We start from the raw sequence: 20,191 nt of genomic DNA on the forward strand, positions 1-20,191 counted from the left end.
CCATAATGTCAAGCAAAGAGGCACTGATTTCGAAGATATGCCTTGAAATAAATCCACAGGTACACCTCCAATTGACTCAAATTATGTCAATTTGCCTATCAGAAGCTTCTAAACCATGACATAATTTTCTGGAATTTTCCAAGCTGTTTAAAGGCAGTCAACTTAGTGTATTTAAACTTCTGACCCACTGGAATTGTGATACAGTGAATTATAAGTAGAATTATCTGTCTGTAAACAATTGTTGGAAAAATGACCTGTGTCATGCACACAGTAGATGTCCTAACTGACTTGCCAAAACTATCGTTTTTTAACAAGACATTTGTGGAATAGTTGAAAAACGAGTTTTAATGACTCCAACCTAAGTGAATGTAAACTTCCGACTTCAACTATATGTCCTCAGTGACCTCTACCCCTTCTGACAAAGCAGGACCGTGTCTCATGTCATTAGACAGAGATCACTGCTGTGACATCACACCACTTTCACGGTGTGCCCATACAAAGCAGGTTCCTTGTATCTGATCATCTTTGATATTAAAATGTATGTACTCACTACTGTAAGTCGCTCTGGATAAGAGCGTCAGCTAAACGACTCAAATGTAAATGTAGAAACCCATCAAACGTCACCCACTGATCTCACCCAAGATCTCACCCAAGATCTCACCCAAGATCTCACCCAAGATCTCACCAAACATACCAGTATACGTATGTATGTCCCTGGTCTTACTATATGTGCCAATCAGCTGCCCATGTTATTGTTTTCTGCTCTGCTTTCCACAATGGTCTCTGTTTGGTATACTAGATAGACCTCATTACTTAAGCACGGTTAAAAATAAGGTCATCTTAACTGGCTCAGTTCAAAACAATGAAGAACGCATGAGGAAGAGAAGTCAATCATTCTACATTCTGTGATGACTCAGTGTTTCTGTGTGTGGGTTTTGACAGTGCAGGTGCTCAAATCAATGTGAGATTTCAAAGTGATGCGTTTTGAAAGCTGTGTGAGATGAGATGTGTGTTGTGTTGAAATCTGTGTGTGAGATGTGATATGTGCTGTGCTGGAAGCTGTGTGAGGTGTGTTGAAAGCTGTGTGTGAGATGTGATGTGTGTTGTGTTGAAAGCTGTGTGTGAGATGTGATGTGTGTTGTGTTGAAAGCTGTGTGTGAGATGTGATGTGTGTTGTGTTGAAAGCTGTGTGTGAGATGTGATGTGTGTTGTGTTGAAAGCTGTGCGTGAGATGTGATGTGTGTTGTGTTGAAAGCTGTGTGTGAGATGTGATGTGTGTTGTGTTGAAAGCTGTGTGTGAGATGTGAGATGTGAGATGTGATGTGTTGTGTTGAAAGCTGTGTGTGATGATGTGTGTGAGATGTGTGTTGTGTTGAAAGCTGTGCGTGAGATGTGATGTGTGTTGTGTTGAAAGCTGTGTGTGAGATGTGATGTGTGTTGTGTTGAAAGCTGTGTGTGAGATGTGATGTGTGTTGTGAGATGTTTTTTTTACTGCTGTTCTTTATTTACTTGTTACTTTTATTTCTTATTTTTAATTGTAATTTTTAAAGTGCATTGTTGGTTAGGGTTTGTAAGTAAGCATTTCACTGTAAGCTGCGCCGAGAAGACAATCAAACTTGACTATCTAGAGGAAGTAAAAGTCGTAAGCTCTTGTATTCAGCCCTTTTAACTAATCCAATTTGATTTGGATTTGATTTGATGTGTGTTGTGTTTATTGTTAATCTATCTGCTCTCAGGGTTTCAAAGGGAAGCATGGACATGTTGGCTTCCCGGGACAGAAGGTGAGTCAACCACACACACACACACACACACACACACACACACACACACACACACACACACACACACACACACACACACACACACACACACACACACACACACACACACACACACACACACACACACACACACACACACACACACACACACACACACACACACACACCCTACTACTCTCTTCAGTGTGTCTGTTTGATGTCTTCTAACGTACAGTACACCAAACAGATTATTAGCCCGTTTTTATGGATGCTGGGTACTCCCTCATCCCTCTTTCCCCCCATGCTCTCCATTTCTCTCTTCCTCCTCTCTTCAGGGTGATGCTGGACCTGTAGGCCCACCGGGGACAGCTGGTAGACCAGGACTTGAAGTGAGTCAAACCAAGCGTTTCATGCAGCATGTTGTTTGATGTTTGAATGATGTTCATATGAAATGAATGAGTGGTAAATAAAACCAATGATGATGTTGTCACGATGTGCCAATGAATTATAACTGTGTTGAGTCTCATTGAAACAACCTTTAACTTTTTCAGGGTGACGCCGGAGCCCCAGGGCCTCAGGGTCGACCCGGTCCCCCAGGACAGCTTGTGAGTACATGACCTTTAACCTTTCACCTTGGTTTATGTGGTTGTATAGAGTGTGTCTGTTAATGAGGTTTGTGTGTGTGAAAATGTAGTGACCAGGTTATGTTTTTTTGGTAGGGTTCTGCAGGAGCAGCGGGGCCCCCAGGACCGGCAGGCCCAGCAGGAGTGGTGAGAAGAAATACTATCATCATCAATATGTATTTTCTAATGTAGAAGGAACGGTTATCAAACCATGTGTCATCTGCATCCAACCCTGGATTATCTGCATGATTAAATTCCGTGTTAGCTTTGTGTTATGTCAGAGTTATGTCTCAGGCAAGGTTAATCATGACTCTTTCTCTGTTGCTTTTCTCTCTTCTCTTCTCTCTCTCTCTCTCTCCCTCTCTCTCTCTCTCTCTCTCTCTCTCTATCTCTCTCTCCCTCTTTCTCTCTCTCCCCTCTATCTCTCTCTCTCTCTCTCTCTCTCTCTCTCTCTCTCTCTCTCTCCCTCTCTCTCTCCCTCATTCTCTCTCTCTCTCTCTCACTCATCTCTCTCTCCTCTTCTCTCTCTCTCTCCCTCATTCTCTCTCTCATTCTCTCTCACTCATTCTCTCTCACTCTGTTCTCTCTTGCTCTCTCTCTCTCTCTCTCTCTCTCTCTCTCTCTCTCTCTATTCTCTCTCAGAGGGCTCATTCTCTCTCCCCCTCATCCAGGAATCTGGTCAGTCACTCAGTCTCTTGGTTTCAACTACATTCTGATCATCTCTTTCTTGTTCCGTCTCTTTTGAACTCTCACTCTCTCTGCCTGTCTGTATCTCTCTTGCTCTCTCTATCTATCTTTCACTCTCTCTCTCACTCTCTCTAGGGTATAAAGGGGTTGGTAGAAAGGGGACGAGGAACCTTATCAGTTTTCTCTCCTTCTTCCTCGTTCCGTGTTGGTAGCAGGGGACAGTTGGCCTTATCAGGGCTAAGGGATGGTTGGCCCGTTTTCTGGACCCCCTGGTCATCCAGGAATGATGGTCAGTACACACAGTCCTATTGGTTTCAACAAGATACATATAGAAGATGATATATATGCATTTCCTTGTTCCGTGTTGGTAGCATGGGGATGAGTTGAACCTTAATCACTGTTTTCTCTCCTTCTTCCTCGTTCCATGTTGGTAGCATGGGGATGAGTTGAACCTTAATCACTGTTTTCTCTCCTTCCTCGTTCCGTGTTGGTAGCATGGGGACGAGTTGAACCTTATCACTGTTTTCTCTCCTTCTTCCTCGTTCCGTGTTGGTAGCATGGGGACGAGTTGAACCTTATCACTGTTTTCTCTCCTTCTTCCTCGTTCCGTGTTGGTAGCATGGGGACGAGTTGAACCTTATCACTGTTTTCTCTCCTTCTTCCTCGTCCGTTTGGTAGCATGGGGACGAGTTGAACCTTATCACTGTTTTCTCCCTTCTTCCTCGTTCCGTGTTGGTAGCATGGGGACGAGTTGAACCTTATCACTGTTTTCTCTCCTTCTTCCTCGTTCCGTGTTGGTAGCATGGGGACGAGTTGAACCTTATCACTGTTTTCTCTCCTTCTTCCTCGTTCCGTGTTGGTAGCATGGGGACGAGTTGAACCTTATCACTGTTTTCTCTCCCTTCTTCCTCGTTCCGTGTTGGTAGCATGGGGACGAGTTGAACCTTATCACTGTTTTCTCTCCTTCTTCCTCGTTCCGTGTTGGTAGCATGGGGACGAGTTGAACCTTATCACTGTTTTCTCTCCTTCTTCCTCGTTCCGTGTTGGTAGCATGGGGACGAGTTGAACCTTATCACTGTTTTCTCTCCTTCTTCCTCGTTCCGTGTTGGTAGCATGGGGACGAGTTGAACCTTATCACTGTTTTCTCTCCTTCTTCCTCGTTCCATGTTGGTAGCATGGGGACGAGTTGAACCTTATCACTGTTTTCTCTCCTTCTTCCTCGTTCCGTGTTGGTAGCATGGGGACGAGTTGAACCTTATCACTGTTTTCTCTCCTTCTTCCTCGTTCTCTCAGGGAGAACCAGGCAATGATGGAGCTGCGGGTAAAGACGTGAGTAACCCTTCTGATTTGGTGTTTGTCATGATGACAGAAACATGAATGTGGCTGTATTATATTTACAACCTTGTTCCCTCACTTATCATCTTCTGTTCACAGGGATCACCTGGTCTGCCAGGAGACAATGGACAATGTGGTCAAAAGGTAAGAGTCACTGCTCTCCAGTGTGTGTTTGTGTGTGTGTGTGCATGCGTGCGTGCGTGTGCGCGTGTGTGTGTGTTTGTCGGAAAACACAAAATTACCACCAGCAACCACGCTATTACACCACTGGTTACCTCAGATATGGCCTCCACTACCATACAGGATTATGGATGGTGAAGTCCACAGGCGGAGGGCTGTAGTGTTGGCAAGGTCGTGGTTGTGCACACACTCCGTTGGTTTTGGCTTTTTCAGCAGACTCCCTAACCCAGAAATGTATTATGCCACAAATTGCATCCTATTCCCTATATAGTGCACTACTTTTGACCACAGAGCCCTGGGCCCCTTCATTTGACTAACCCCTTTTGGTAACATCCTCCATTTTCTACATTCCCCTCAAATTCCCCACTTTCCCTGGCAATAGCTCATACTACAAAGCCCTCTACACTCGATACAGTAGTTACCAATAGAGTTATTCTCTGTCCCCTGGATAATGCTATTAACTGCGGGCGCCACATGAGATGAGGCGATTTGTCATTGTGACAGGAAGGTATTGTCAGGGCTTTTAGCCGTAGTAGTACAAATTACAGAGGAGCTCTCCGCTCTTCTCCTACTCTCTCTTCTGTCATCGTTGGGGTCCAGTGTCCAGTGGTGACGTGTAAACATTAGCCCTTCATAAAGGCCTGCTTTGTTCCACATCCATCACAGATGTCAGTCTGATGCTGTTTACAATATAGTGTGCCGGGTACTTACAGAGTGCATTTACTGACCCAGGGAGGCTGTGGATGCCTCCCAAATGGCACCCTATTCCCTATGGGCCCTGGTCAAACTTAGTACACAAAATAGGGAATAGGGTGCCATTTGGGAGGAGGTAAGTGAGGAATACACTAAAGGCAGGGTAGGAATGTTACAATCTAAAGTAGACACTGTCCCCTTGTTGACTGGTCTCTCCTTCAAGGGTCTGACAGGACTGTATAGGTTGAAACAGTTAGCAGTTGGATTGTTGAGGAAACATGGATGTCAGTGTGCAGGAGTTTAATCATCTTTCAACCTTCAATATTAAAATCTGTTGTCAGTGGTCCTGCACTGATCCTCAGGGAATACCTCTCATCTCTTACCTATTTCTCTCTCTCTCTCTCTCTCTCTCTCTCTCTCTCTCTCTCTCTCTCTCTCTCTCTCTCTCTCTCTCTCTCTCTCTCTCTCTCTCTCTCTCTCTCTCTCTCTCTCTCTCTCTCTCTCTCTCTCAGGGTGAAGCAGGTACTCCAGGTCAGAGAGGCGCCTCTGGGGAGCGAGGTCGCCCGGGACCCCCTGGTGGAGGTGGGTACTCCTCCAAGGCTGATGCCCCAATGATGGGCCAAGTGGGACCCAGGGGAGAGAGGGGCACCCCAGGCTCACCAGGCACTGCAGGGTCCCCCGGACCTCCAGGAATACCAGGCAATGATGTGAGACCTTAGTTACTGTGATGAATTGCATTGATTATGAATTGATTACTTGTCATGTTCTTGTTTGTTACACAATGTTTGGTCAACAGACTAAAACTCAAATGACCCAACACAGGTTTTTAGCTATGAGAAGAGGTGATTCATGTATTATGTGTGCAGTAGTTAGGTCCTCTTTCATACTGTATATCCTTCTATTTCTCTCCACAGCCTGTGGTCAACTATGACAACATCAAGGACTTCATTCGCCAGCAAGTCATCAAGATCTTTGATGGTGAGTACCTCCTCTTATTTTCTTTTGTATTTATCCCCCAGACACGGCAAAGATCTGTCTGTCCTTCGTAACTGAGCTGCAGGAGATTATGGGAACTTGTTTATTGATTAGGTTTATCATCTATGATTGTACTCTATCTTTCCTCCTACAGAGAGGATGACCTACTTCATGTCTCGTATGCAGCAGCCACAAGAGGTGTCATCTCCCGGTCGTCCTGGACCCCCAGGGAAGGATGGTAACCCAGGCAGAAATGGGAGTCCAGGAGCCCCAGGTCAGCCAGGACAGATAGGTAGAGAGGGCCGCCATGGACCCTTGGGACCACAGGGTGAGTCTAGACACGTTTCATTCATGCTTTTGATTATTTTGACATAAGGCTTAAATACCATGGTCATGATAAAATCATAGGAGGCCATAAACAGTTATGACAAGTAATGTCTGTTGTGTCTGCAGGTCCACGAGGTCTAAAAGGAGAGAAAGGTGACAAGGGTGTAGGGGAGATGGGTGACAGTGGACCCCCAGGAGCACCAGGTAACACCAACTTCAGCCTGTCTAAATCATTTACATTTAATAAGTTATATATTTAAATTGCAACTGCTCTTTTATAATGATTCATTTGTATCCAGTGCTTCAATGATGCCCTCTGTCCCTTCATCAATTCTCTTACTCTCTATGCCCCTCCCCCAGGTGTTCCAGGCCCCCCTGGCTATGGTAAGATGGGCCCCAGCGGCCCCGTGGGTCAGCAGGGGATCCCTGGAGTCTCAGGAACCCCTGGACAGCCGGGTCAGAAGGGCAGGGAGGGCCGGTGTAACCCCTCTGACTGTATGAGCCAACCAATAGAGTGGAACCCTAAGGGCCCTCCCATCAAGGGCCCCTACTAGAGAGAAAGTATTAAAGAGGAGAAGAGGGGAGATAGGAGAAACCAACCCAAAGACCAGAAGACACTAGAGAAAGGAGAGGAGGGGAGATAGAAGAAACCAACCCAAAGACCAGAAGACACTAGAGAAAGGAGAGGAGGGGAGATAGGAGAAACCAACCCAAAGACCAGAAGACACTAGAGAAAGGAGAGGAGGGGAGATAGAAGAAACCAACACAAAGACCAGAAGACACTAGAGAAAGGAGAGGAGGGGAGATAGAAGAAACCAACACAAAGACCAGAAGACACTAGAGAAAGGAGAGGAGGGGAGATAGGAGAAACCAACCCAAAGACCAGAAGACACTAGAGAAAGGAGAGGAGGGGAGATAGGAGAAACCAACCCAAAGACCAGAAGACACTAGAGAAAGGAGAGGAGGGGAGATAGGAGAAACCAACCCAAAGACCAGAAGACACTAGAGAAAGGAGAGGAGGGGAGATAGAAGAAACCAACCCAAAGACCAGAAGACACTAGAGAAAGGAGAGGAGGGGAGATAGGAGAAACCAACCCAAAGACCAGAAGACACTAGAGAAAGGAGAGGAGGGGAGATAGAAGAAACCAACCCAAAGACCAGAAGACACTAGAGAAAGGAGAGGAGGGGAGATAGAAGAAACCAACCCAAAGACCAGAAGACACTAGAGAAAGGAGAGGAGGGGAGATAGAAGAAACCAACCCAAAGACCAGAAGACACTAGAGAAAGGAGAGGAGGGGAGATAGAAGAAACCAACCCAAAGACCAGAAGACACTAGAGAAAGGAGAGGAGGGGAGATAGAAGAAACCAACCCAAAGACCAGAAGACACTAGAGAAAGGAGAGGAGGGGAGATAGAAGAAACCAACACAAAGACCAGAAGACACTAGAGAAAGGAGAGGAGGGGAGATAGGAGAAACCAACCCAAAGACCAGAAGACACTAGAGAAAGGAGAGGAGGGGAGATAGGAGAAACCAACCCAAAGACCAGAAGACACTAGAGAAAGGAGAGGAGGGGAGATAGAAGAAACCAACCCAAAGACCAGAAGACACTAGAGAAAGGAGAGGAGGGGAGATAGAAGAAACCAACCCAAAGACCAGAAGACACTAGAGAAAGGAGAGGAGGGGAGATAGAAGAAACCAACCCAAAGACCAGAAGACACTAGAGAAAGGAGAGGAGGGGAGATAGGAGAAACCAACCCAAAGACCAGAAGACACTAGAGAAAGGAGAGGAGGGGAGATAGGAGAAACCAACCCAAAGACCAGAAGACACTAGAGAAAGGAGAGGAGGGGAGATAGAAAAAACCAACCCAAAGACCAGAAGACACTAGAAAAAGGAGAGGAGGAGTGATAGAAGAAACCAACCCAGAGACCAGAAGACACCAGAGAAAGGAGAGGAGGGGAGATAGAAGAAACCAACCCAAAGACCAGAAGACACTAGAGAAAGGAGAGGAGGGGAGATAGGAGAAACCAACCCAAAGACCAGAAGACACTAGAGAAAGGAGAGGAGGGGAGATAGAAGAAACCAACACAAAGACCAGAAGACACTAGAGAAAGGAGAGGAGGGGAGATAGAAGAAACCAACACAAAGACCAGAAGACACTAGAGAAAGGAGAGGAGGGAGATAGAAGAAACCAACACAAAGACCAGAAGACACTAGAGAAAGGAGAGGAGGGGAGATAGAAGAAACCAACACAAAGACCAGAAGACACTAGAGAAAGGAGAGGAGGGGAGATAGAAGAAACCAACACAAAGACCAGAAGACACTAGAGAAAGGAGAGGAGGGGAGATAGAAGAAACCAACACAAAGACCAGAAGACACTAGAGAAAGGAGAGGAGGGGAGATAGAAGAAACCAACACAAAGACCAGAAGACACTAGAGAAAGGAGAGGAGGGGAGATAGAAGAAACCAACACAAAGACCAGAAGACACTAGAGAAAGGAGAGGAGGGGAGATAGAAGAAACCAACACAAAGACCAGAAGACACTAGAGAAAGGAGAGGAGGGGAGATAGAAGAAACCAACACAAAGACCAGAAGACACTAGAGAAAGGAGAGGAGGGGAGATAGAAGAAACCAACACAAAGACCAGAAGACACTAGAGAAAGGAGAGGAGGGGAGAAGAGAGAACAGATCAAACAGAAGACCAGAGCTACCGTCCGATCAACAGAAATCATCCCAGGAGAACAAATTAATACTGAAGCACCAATAGTTGGTGTGGAGGACCCATCCCTAATTCATCAAAGTGTTTGCCAGTTAGCTGTCCTTCTCACCGCCTGTTATTATAAAGTATATATGTGTAGGACCTTCCTCTAACTGATGCCTTGGTACTGGCTGAAGTGGCTTCAATAAAGGAGATTGGACTCTGTGCTCTCCTCTCTTTCATATATTTTCCCAACTTTAGCTGCCAGCTCTTTCTATATGTTAGACATGTTTATGTTGACAATAACAGCAAGAGCATATCCAGCCTTTGAGAAACGACCTGCAAATTCTTCCTCTTCTTCACAATCATCCTCATCTTCATTCTGATTATAAAATGTGTCCATTGGGAGTATTAGGCAGCTACCTTGTGATATTCTGCTTCGATCTAGCTTCTGTCTAGCCATAGAAACAAAATGAATAGAATTGACATGGCACTCCCATTTCAAATGCCCATTCTAATCGTTCTATCTCTTTGTACATTTTGTTTGATTTCTATGCTTGAATATACTCCCTCATCACTTGAATGACGTCTAATGCTTTAACAGATCTGCACGCTTTGTCCTCAAATCATGGCCTTATGAGAAGTTCTCACCTTCTCTTCCCTGTTTGCGTGAGAAGAACATAATGTACACCTCCCAAGAGTGCCTGTTTTGTACATATTTCTATTTATATGTAGTATCTTTTTATACCTTTTGTATTTTGTATTTGGCGTCAACATGGCTAATTAACCGTGTTTTCACTATGGTCAACTGTCAGGAATCCACTATGAGTGTGGTTTTTATAAGAGTTATTTGTTCATAAAATATACAAGAAATTGGAGAGAAATTATATTTTTATGTGAAAGTAAATTGGATTTCTATATGGTGGTATAATTATGCTTTGGAAGATATTTTCATGCTTGCCTTTGTATAAAGTACATGGCATCATTTTCAAAACTGCCTCAAAACTGGCAACAACAAAAAAATTCTAGTTATGTAGCAATTTATCAACAAGTCTCTTACATTATCAAGCTTATTTTTGACAACAGAGCAACTGTAAAGGGATATTTGTTTCTCGTCCAGCACACCACTGGTTACTGTAACTAAAATAGGGTTGCACAATTCAGGTAACTTTCCAAAAGTTCCCAGGGTTTTCAGAAATCCTTGTTTGGAAGAGGGAGGGGATAAGCAGAACATTCGGAATCCTCCAACCAGGATTTATGGAAAACTGGGGACTTTGGGCAAGTTGCCGTCATTTGGCCATGCTTTACGGAAATAGATGTTTTATGACCACCTCTCATAGGAGAGGCTGTTTAGCATCTTCACCCAAACCTTCGCTGGCATCGCTGTGCCAATCAGCTTCCCCTCGTATCCATTTCTGAGTACAACTTGTATGTCTCCTGCCTTGTATGTTGTGTTGTTTTGAATGTTTGCAGCTTTACTTGTCATCTATACACTACAGGCCAGGGTGTCAGTAAGGGTGTCAGTAAGGGTGTCAGTAAGGGATTTGTCACCATGTTTAGATTCATATGGATGTTCTGAGTTGTTATTGGAAGGGCCATGAGGTTTTCCTGATGTTTTCACTGTCCGTAGTGATTTCTGGTCAGGAAAATCTACTGACCCTAGTTATACAGAACAACCACCCCAATAGTTCTCCCCTCTTCATTCCTAGCTTTCAAAAACATCTTGTTGAAACAACACCACTGTTCCCCTGCTACTCTCAGTATATCTGTTGTGTGTTTTATGTTGGCATCACTTCTTGTAAAGAGATGTTTTTTTTTATGAAAACGTTTCAGAAAGAGTTAATAAAATGTTTTAAGCAGACGTGGTCTGGTCAGGATGTTGTTGTTGATTAACACACTTTACACCTCAAATTATAACATGTTTTAAGCAGACGTGGTCTGGTCAGGATGTTGTTGTTGATTAACACACTTTACACATCAAACTATAAAATGTGACTCAGTTTTACCATAGTTACCATCAATGTCTTTAATTGGAGTGCCTTTTCTTTGTTCTCTGAGTAAAAACACACTAGGTACAAAGCGTTAACTCGCGCTCCAATGAAATGAGGTAGCTTTTCGAGTAAGCAGAGTGCTAGAGCGGCTTTTGTATAAACGCCAAGCCACCTGCTAGACTCATACTGCTATGTGAATGAGTCCAAGTGGAATAGTTTTCAGGTAACACAGAAGCTTAACTTCTGCAGCGTTGAGAGCATGACGTTGTATTACACACAGAAGCTTAACTTCTGCAGCGTTGAGAGCATGACGTTGTATTACACACAGAAGGATAGGGTAGGATAAACTGCTGATGATTCAGCAGAAATACAACTTAACAAAGCCAGAAACTGAACTGGGTGTTTGGGGACACTCTAAATGGTATAGGCTTTATACCCAGAATACCTAGCCCTACAATAGTGGATGTCATTATCCTGTAGTCGAGGCAGTAAACTACATGCAGTTAGGCAGCACTTTCGTATTTTCTCGGAAAACAGTTGGCAACCTATTTAAAGGGTGTATCACCAGCAACGACTGGACTGGAGTGTGACACACAGACAGAGAAAGTCTAGACTATATCCATTAACCCATCTCTAAGCACAATGGAATAAAGTACATTTTTGTACAATCGTTTCTTTTCAGAGCTCCAACAGTTCCCACATGAGAGAGAAGAACATTCAGGTTTTTACAAAACGTTCTTCTTTATTGGTTTGGAATTGGTTGACCTGAACAACCAGGGGGAAATCTAACCTAAGTCTTTACAGATGAATCATATAAAGAACAACAAATAGAATTACTTCAGTTAATGAAAATAATCAGTCCTGTTTGTTGTTAGAATGTTGACATTGATTGACTCCATGGAAGTTAGTTGACAGTGGCATATAAATATTGATTTGTGTAACTGATCTGTTTGGAAAAGCAGTCATTTGAACTTTGAAACTTTATTGCTGATTAGATTCATTAACACAGGGGGTTGTTTTGGTCGGTTCATATTCTAACCCATCCTCTTTTTTTTTCTCTACATAAAATCAACACACATTTACAAAGATTTACAGCACTGTATTATGGGAGATAGATGGGAGTGCCCATCAGGATATGCTGTTGCCAGGCAACTACAGGAAAAGATCAAATCTAAAGAAATCATTTGTTTCTAAATGAGGCGAAAGTAGAGAGGGGTGGCACTGTACATGTGAGCAAAAAAGGGGTTTGACTATTTCACTCAAGCATACAGGTGACAGGTTTAGCAATACATCTTCCAAAGGTACAGTATGGAGTGTAGATTTTGATTTTAATATTTTATTGGTACCTTTGTGTAAACTTGTACGGCACTTCTTGTTTGGTGGGGAGAGGAGGTGGGCATATGCTTGCATTATTTCCTTCAAAACATATATTTAAATATTAATATTTCAGATATAAATCAATCCAATTTAAAGTGACCACGGTACAAAACAAAAACACCAATCATTGGACTCAAAGTATATCTCTGCTCCTCCCAGTCCAGGGGCTACGGCTGATGATGACGTCATCAATGATGTCACTGGACATGATATTTAGATGTCACTACGTCTCTCTCTCTCATTCTCTCTCCCTCTGTGGTGGGGGTGGGGCAGTTGGACGTGACTGATATTTACATCCGCCAATCCCTGACCAGAGACGATCAATTCAGAGGGGTGTTATTGGCTGTTAGTGGCTGTCATCGTGGTGATGTGGGTGGATGTGGTATGTGTTGCAAACAGAGTCTCTAAACAGTAGAACTGAAGGTCATCAGTTTAAGGGTCAGGGAACAACATCATTCACGATCATATTGCCCCCACTTCTCCCTCTCAATGATATCCAATGAAGGAGAGTGGTCTCTCTCTTTCTCTCTCCTCTATCCCTCCTCTCTCTCTTCTGTCTGTCTCTCTCTCTCTCTCTCCCTCCTGGTGTTGTGGGGCTCTTGATGGAGAGGTCTCAGGTTAGACTCCGGGGCCCTTGACCCTGGCGGAGTCCTGTAGTCTGGGGGAGGTGTAGGCCGAGGCAGCTAGGCAGGCTGCAGCCTCACAGAACCCTGGAAGACCAGTGGGGCCCACCTTACCGGGACGACCAGCCTCTCCTGCCGAGCCCTGGGGGCCTCGCTCACCAGGCTTACCGTTTCGAGCCACACCGTCAATACCAGGAGGACCTGAGGAGGTAGAGGAGGAGAGAGAAAAAGAGATAGCCTTTTAATTTACTACATTCCTTTGAAGAGAGTTTTAGTTTTACACTGTAACTCCCTCAGGTAAGTTGGTACAGTTTCTTAATAACTAGATAGATGTGTAGAGGAAGGTCACTTCTAAGTGTGTGTGTGTGTGTGTGTGTGTGTGTGTGTGTGTGTGTGTGTGTGTGTGTGTGTGTGTGTGTGTGTGTGTGTGTGTGTGTGTGTGTGTGTGTGTGTGTGTGTGTGTGTGTGTGTGTGTGTGTGTGTGTGTGTGTGTGTGTGTGTTAGCAGAGTGCATGTGGTGCCTCACCTGGTATTCCAGGGGGTCCTGGCTGACCAGGATGTGGTTTGCCAGAATTTCCTCGGTCTCCCTTTGCTCCTCTCTTTCCTGAGAGAAAGATGGAGGGGTGGAGAGGGGTCAGTGATCTTTTCTCAGTTATATTACTTTTTGAGTGATCAGTGTCTCATTTTTATCTGGAACGTCACCCATTTCAGTTTCTACCTTTCAGTCCGGTGTTGCCAATCTGGCCGGAGGCTCCAAACATGCCAGGGATGCCGCGGGCGCCGGTGAGGCCGTGTGGGCCCTGACCACCGGGAGCACCTGGGGGTCCAGGAGGACCAGGGGGACCCATGACACCGGCTCCACCCAGTACGGCACGCTTAGCACTCACCGCTACAGCCGCCAGACGCTCTGGATGAGGAAAATAGAGGATGTATATTAGCTATAGTACGTATAGTCAATGTTTTACCCAGATACGGTGAGACTCAGTAGACTCAGTAGACTCAGCGGATTTATAATGTTGTGATCTCCTACCTTGCAGCATCTTCAGAACCACCTCAATGATGTGCTGGTCAGATGCATCCCGTCCCTGTAGAGAAGCAAGGAGAGGGAGAGAGAGAGGGAAAGATGGATGACAGGATGGTAAATGATGGATAGAGGAAAGGAAGGTAGAGGAGAGGAAAGAAAACATACAAACCAATCATCAATCAATAAGTCAGTCACTAGCATTCTCTAGTCAGTATAATCACACCACAATCTCACTAATCCCTGCTTTTCCCCCCGCTCGTTAGGACTCACAGCTGCCCCCACGATTCCTGGCATGCCTGGCAGTCCTCTCTCTCCGTTGAGGCCACGAGGCCCGGGCAGTCCTCCTGGTCCCTGGTCTCCTGGTTTACCTGAGTCTCCTGTGGGGCCGTTGAACCCTAGCTCTCCCCTCACTCCTTGCTGTGGAGGAAAGAGGAACAAATGAGATCCAAAATGACAGTACTGTTTGATGCTAAGATAGCATTTGATTAGCATTGACTAGCTTCAACTAGTTTCAACTAACTTCAACTTACCTTTGACTAGCTTCAACTAGCTTCAAATGTCTTGGACTAGCTTCAACTAGCTTCAACTAGTTCCAATTAGCTTTAACTGGCATTGACTAGATTTGACAAGTTTTAACTAGCTTTGATTTGCTTCAACTAGTATTGAATAGTTTTGAATAGCTTCCACTAGCTTTGATTAGCTTCTACTAGTATTAAATCATTTTGAATAGTGTCCACTAGCTTCAACTAGCTTTGATTAGCTTTGACTATCTTTGACTGGCTTCCATCTGCTATCAATGAGGTGTGATTGGATGGGACCCCAGTGATGTTCTTACCTGTCCTTTGGGTCCAGGCTCTCCACCCAAACCCTGTCAGAGGACGAGAAAGAGAGATACAGACACACAGACAGGTCAGTCCACTCCAGTCTGAAATACTAACTGTGGCTCTACAGTTAGGAAGTTTGAATTTTCCCCTTAGATTCAATCATTCCTCTTCACGAATTTGAAGATATGATGTATTTTCTCCCCCATCTCATCCTGATAAAGCCACTCACCGTCTCCCCTTTCTCCCCAGCCAAGCCTTCTACACCAGGATCGCCCTGAAAGATGAGAGAACGAGAAAGAACCAGTTAAATCAATTGACCATTGGCCAATGCCTATTGCTATAGCAGTCATTGTGGATACTTCAGCATGCGGCCACGCCATTGGTTAAAGTAACAGGCTTACTGCTACTCACAAAGTCTCCCTTCGCCCCAACTTTTCCTTGGAATCCCTGTGAAGACAGACAGGTCCCACAGTAAATACTTAATACATTATAGTGAAGAGCAAAGACAATATATTGATCTGGCCAAGGACTGCAGGAGACACAGTGCACAGTAAGAAAGATGTAGTTTCATCTAAAGACATGGGAGATGATGACTCTAGTACTATCATTTATATTGCTTAGGCTCTGTGCGAGAGAACGGCTGCAGGATTCGTGGTTCAACATTGCCACCACTGGGCCGTTTGGGTAACTGCATCATCACGTGTATGATTCGACTCAAATGAATCCCTATTGTGACTTCAATGTTCAACACAAACGAACACACGAATGCACTCGCATGGACACATACAAACATTGTCTCGATACATACACCTCTGTAAACTTACAGATGCAAGAGCACACAAAAGCATACATGTATTTTACGCAGGCACACACAAACACAAAACACACACCTTATCTCCCTTAGTTCCTGAGATGCCTTGAGCACCTGGAACACCCATGGGTCCTCTCATACCCTTGTTGCCCTGCAGAGACACAACAACACTTAGATTATATTCCTGCCTAGATGTGGGTCGACTTGTTGGTCAAGTGAAGACAACCACTGATTTAGACAAAACTGTATGTTTGTGCTGAGCTGTACAGAAGTGACTTACTGCCTTGCCGAGTACACCCTGTGGCCCTACAGCTCCCCTCTGTCCTCTGTCACCCTGAGGGAGAGAAGGAGAGAGGAGGAGAAAGAGAGGGATCAGAGAAAGACAGAGCGAGAGAGAGAGTTATCGTGATGGTGACTTGTAGTGATGGTGACTCTATATAATGATGGATTGTTGGAGAAGATACCTTAGGACCAGGAACACCCTCCATACCAGCTTCACCAGGAAGACCAGGCTCACCCTGAGAGAGAGAGAGAGAGAGAGAGAGAGAGAGAGAGAGAGAGAGAGAGAGAGAGAGAGAGAGAGAGAGAGAGAGAGAGAGAGAGAGAGAGAGAGAGAGAGAGAGAAGGAAGGAAGGAAGGAAGGAAGGAAGGAAGGAAGGAAGGAAGGAAGGAAGGAAGGAAGGAAGGAAGGAAGGAAGGAAGGAAGGAAGGAAGGAAGGAAGGAAGGAAGGAAGGAAGGAAGGAAGGAAGGAAGGAAGGAAGGAAGGAAGGAAAAGGATGATTAGTACATGGCGATTATCACTTTTGTCTTATGACAAAACACAAACAGTCAGCCATTATGCTTGGCATGTAGACAGGCCTGGGCTCTAACTGGTAACACAGCTTATGTTAACGCTAAGATGGGTGGTTCTCCTGCATCTCTAACTACAGAAGGTGGAACAGTGGCCCCAGACAACACCTTCTCAGAGCGAGAGAGAGAGAGAGTGAGAGAGAGAGAGAGAGAGAGAGAGAGAGAGAGAGAGAGAGAGAGAGAGAGAGAGAGAGAGAGAGAGAGAGAGAGAGAGAGAGAGAGAGAGTTAAGATCCTCATATCAGCAACAGCCACAATAAAAATCTGCATTCTGGTGTGTAAAAAACAAACAAACACATGAGCAAGTGAGGTGACCTACCTGAGGTCCTGGGGCACCAGACATTCCAACATGGCCTCTGGGACCATGCTCTCCCTGAAGGGAAACATAACAGGAAGTGGTTATCAGTTGAGGGAGTCTAAGCACATTAAATGCCCTTCCTCTTTTCTTTATTGTGGTGATGCAGAAGGACAATAAAAGGTGATGGTTGGTCATAGCCTTACCTTGCCTCCAGGTCCACCCTTGGTTCCGGGGCTGCCAGGCAAACCCTATCAGAGAGACAAGGTCAAAGAGAAGGTCAAAGGTCAAATAAAGAACTTCTAAGTGACCCCTAATTCTATGTTTCTACTTTACAACTGTCTTCAAGCTTTTCAGTGGTGTTGGTGTCACAGCAGTGGCCAGACATATTGTGTGTGTGTGTGTGTGTGTGTGTGTGTGTGTGTGTGTGTGTGTGTGTGTGTGTGTGTGTGTGTGTGTGTGTGTGTGTGTGTGTGTGTGTGTGTGTGTGTGTGTGTGTGTGTGTGTGTGTGTGTGTGTGTGTGTGTGTGTGTGTGTGTGTGTGTGTGTGTGTGTGTGTGTGTGTGTGTGTGTGTGTGTGTGTGTGTGTGTGGCTACTGCCATGGCTGAGTAGATGATAATCTATGTGCCAGTGTTAAAAGTTTGCGACTGTGTTAAACATTGATGGTGTGTATCATAGAACTCCCAAGCTCCATTACTCTCTCTCTCACACACACACACACACACACACAAACATTTGATTATGATGAATCACTCGCCGGTGGAGAGATGCAGCAATTTCAAGGTGGTTTAAATTCCAAAATGGCTTGAGTCTAAGGGTCAAGCTGGACGCTTGCCCAGAAAACACACATTATTCCCAGCTCGTTTTTTGTCTGTCTGTTTCTTTGTTCTGTGCATGTGGGGGGGGGGTGACTTATGGAGGTGAGGAGACTTACCCTTTACCTGTTCTGGGTGACAATGAGGGGTTAGAGCTGGGTTTGTTTACATGGACTAACTGAGGTCAATCACTCTCACTCTTTCCTTCTCACAATCATAACATTGGGCACACGAACATGAACACACACACATTAACACACACAGCTGTTGGATACCAAACTTGCTACTCACTGCTGTTCCCTGGTGACCGGGACCACCAGGCCTCCCAGCCTGCCCTGGGGCACCCTACAGAGAGAAGAAGAAGAGACTCATCATCATCAACATCATTATTATCATTATCATCACCAGTATCAACATCACCATTATTAACATCACCATTATCAACATCACCATTATTAACATCACCATTATCAACATCACCTTTATCATCACCATTATCAACATCACCATTATTAACATCACCATTATTAACATCACCATTATTCGTCATCGCCACATGACCATTGATCCAAGTAAGATCCAGGGACAACTCCAACTACAGCTACAGGTGCATAGATTCCATCTACGCCAGGCCTTACCTTGATTCCAGGGATGCCAGGAGTGCCGTCCTTTCCATCAATACCAGGCAGACCCTGAAACACCAGACAGAAGTTACCATAATACTGTATGGCTAACCATATCTCCAACACAGTTAATAGGTATGACACAGTAGACTGTGTTACATTGTAGTAATAGTAGAGACCAGACTAGAATATGTACAGTAGACTGTGTTACATTGTAGTAATAGTAGATACCAGACTAGAATATGAACAGTAGACTGTGCTACATTGTAGTAATAGTAGACACCAGACTAGAATATGTACAGTAGACTGTGTTACATTGGAGTAATAGTAGATACCAGACCACAATATGAACAGTAGACTGTGTGTCACGCCCTGGTCATTATATTTTGTGTTTTTGGTATATGTTTGGGTAAGCCAGGGTGTGACATGGGTTTATATGTTGTGTTTTCGTATTGGGGTTTGTAGTAATTGGGATTGTGTATGATTAGGGGTGTGTCTAGTTAGGCTTGGCTGCCTGAGGCGATTCTCAATTGGAGTCAGCTGCTTATCGTTGTCTCTGATTGGGAACCGTATTTAGGCAGCCTGAGTTTGCGTTGTATTTTGTGGGTGTTTGTACCTGTCTCTGTGTTGTAGTCACCAGATAGGCTGTAATTAGTTTCACGTTCCGTTCTGTTGTTTTTTGTATTTAGATTCAGTTATTTCATGTACCGCGATCACTTTATTAAAGTCATGAGTAACCTACACGCTGCATTTCGGTCTGACTCTCTTCATTCAACAGACGAACGTGGCTACACTGTGTTACATTGTAGTAATAGTAGATACCAGAATAGAATATGAACAGTAGACTGTGTTTCATTGTAGTAATAGTAGATACCAGACTAGAATAAGAACAGTAGACTGTGCTACATTGTAGTAATAGTAGATACCAGACTAGAATATGAACAGTAGACTGTATTACATTGTAGTAATAGTAGATACCAGACTAGAATATGTACAGTAGACTGTGTTTCATTGTAGTAATAGTAGATACCAGACTAGAATAAGAACAGTAGACTGTGTTACATTGTAGTAATAGTAGACACCAGACTAGAATATGAACAGTAGACTGTGTTACATTGTAGTAATAGTAGATACCAGACCACAATATGAACAGTAGACTGTGCTACATTGTAGTAACAGTAGACACCAGACTAGAATATGAACAGTAGACTGTGTTACATTGTAGTAATAGTAGACTCCAGACTAGAATATGAACAGTATACTGTGTTTCATTGTAGTAATAGTAGATACCAGACTAGAATAAGAACAGTAGACTGTGTTACATTGTAGTAATAGTAGACACCAGACTAGAATATGAACAGTAGACTGTGTTACATTGTAGTAATAGTAGATACCAGACCACAATATGAACAGTAGACTGTGCTACATTGTAGTAACAGTAGACACCAGACTAGAATATGAACAGTAGACTGTGTTACATTGTAGTAATAGTAGACTCCAGACTAGAATATGAACAGTATACTGTGTTACATTGTAGTAATAGTAGATACCAGACTAGAATATGAACAGTAGACTGTGTTACATTGTAGTAATAGTAGACACCAGACTAGAATATGAACAGTAGACTGTGTTACATTGTAGTAATAGTAGACACCAGACTAGAATATGAACAGTAGACTGTG

General features: G+C 44.3%; 2 protein-coding genes across 2 annotated transcripts in view; one reads left to right on the plus strand and one right to left on the minus strand.

Annotated features, from left to right (window-relative positions):
* Window positions 1-11,137, plus strand: part of LOC124012255 (collagen alpha-1(XVI) chain-like) — a 140,747-nt gene extending 129,610 nt beyond the window's left edge. The window contains exons 58-69 of the mRNA XM_046325728.1: window positions 1,737-1,781; window positions 2,096-2,149; window positions 2,312-2,365; window positions 2,480-2,530; window positions 3,206-3,220; window positions 4,307-4,399; window positions 4,505-4,549; window positions 5,791-5,985; window positions 6,193-6,256; window positions 6,408-6,581; window positions 6,707-6,784; window positions 6,941-11,137. Coding sequence (XP_046181684.1) covers window positions 1,737-1,781; window positions 2,096-2,149; window positions 2,312-2,365; window positions 2,480-2,530; window positions 3,206-3,220; window positions 4,307-4,399; window positions 4,505-4,549; window positions 5,791-5,985; window positions 6,193-6,256; window positions 6,408-6,581; window positions 6,707-6,784; window positions 6,941-7,134 — 1,062 coding nt within the window. The 3' untranslated portion in view covers window positions 7,135-11,137. The remainder of the gene's footprint in view (window positions 1-1,736; window positions 1,782-2,095; window positions 2,150-2,311; window positions 2,366-2,479; window positions 2,531-3,205; window positions 3,221-4,306; window positions 4,400-4,504; window positions 4,550-5,790; window positions 5,986-6,192; window positions 6,257-6,407; window positions 6,582-6,706; window positions 6,785-6,940) is intronic.
* Window positions 11,138-11,989: 852 nt separating this feature from the next.
* The window catches only part of LOC124012936 (collagen alpha-2(IX) chain-like), a 41,038-nt gene continuing 32,836 nt past the window's right edge, over window positions 11,990-20,191 (minus strand). The window contains exons 18-32 of the mRNA XM_046327012.1: window positions 18,525-18,578; window positions 18,178-18,231; window positions 17,277-17,321; window positions 17,095-17,148; window positions 16,391-16,444; window positions 16,207-16,260; window positions 16,006-16,077; window positions 15,527-15,562; window positions 15,345-15,389; window positions 15,127-15,159; window positions 14,562-14,708; window positions 14,298-14,352; window positions 13,986-14,174; window positions 13,794-13,871; window positions 11,990-13,468 (exon numbers count right to left, since the gene is read on the minus strand). Coding sequence (XP_046182968.1) covers window positions 13,263-13,468; window positions 13,794-13,871; window positions 13,986-14,174; window positions 14,298-14,352; window positions 14,562-14,708; window positions 15,127-15,159; window positions 15,345-15,389; window positions 15,527-15,562; window positions 16,006-16,077; window positions 16,207-16,260; window positions 16,391-16,444; window positions 17,095-17,148; window positions 17,277-17,321; window positions 18,178-18,231; window positions 18,525-18,578 — 1,176 coding nt within the window. The 3' untranslated portion in view covers window positions 11,990-13,262. The remainder of the gene's footprint in view (window positions 13,469-13,793; window positions 13,872-13,985; window positions 14,175-14,297; window positions 14,353-14,561; window positions 14,709-15,126; window positions 15,160-15,344; window positions 15,390-15,526; window positions 15,563-16,005; window positions 16,078-16,206; window positions 16,261-16,390; window positions 16,445-17,094; window positions 17,149-17,276; window positions 17,322-18,177; window positions 18,232-18,524; window positions 18,579-20,191) is intronic.

This window comes from Oncorhynchus gorbuscha, linkage group LG24 (genome assembly GCF_021184085.1).
Source record: "Oncorhynchus gorbuscha isolate QuinsamMale2020 ecotype Even-year linkage group LG24, OgorEven_v1.0, whole genome shotgun sequence".
NCBI classification, from domain to species: domain Eukaryota; kingdom Metazoa; phylum Chordata; class Actinopteri; order Salmoniformes; family Salmonidae; genus Oncorhynchus; species Oncorhynchus gorbuscha.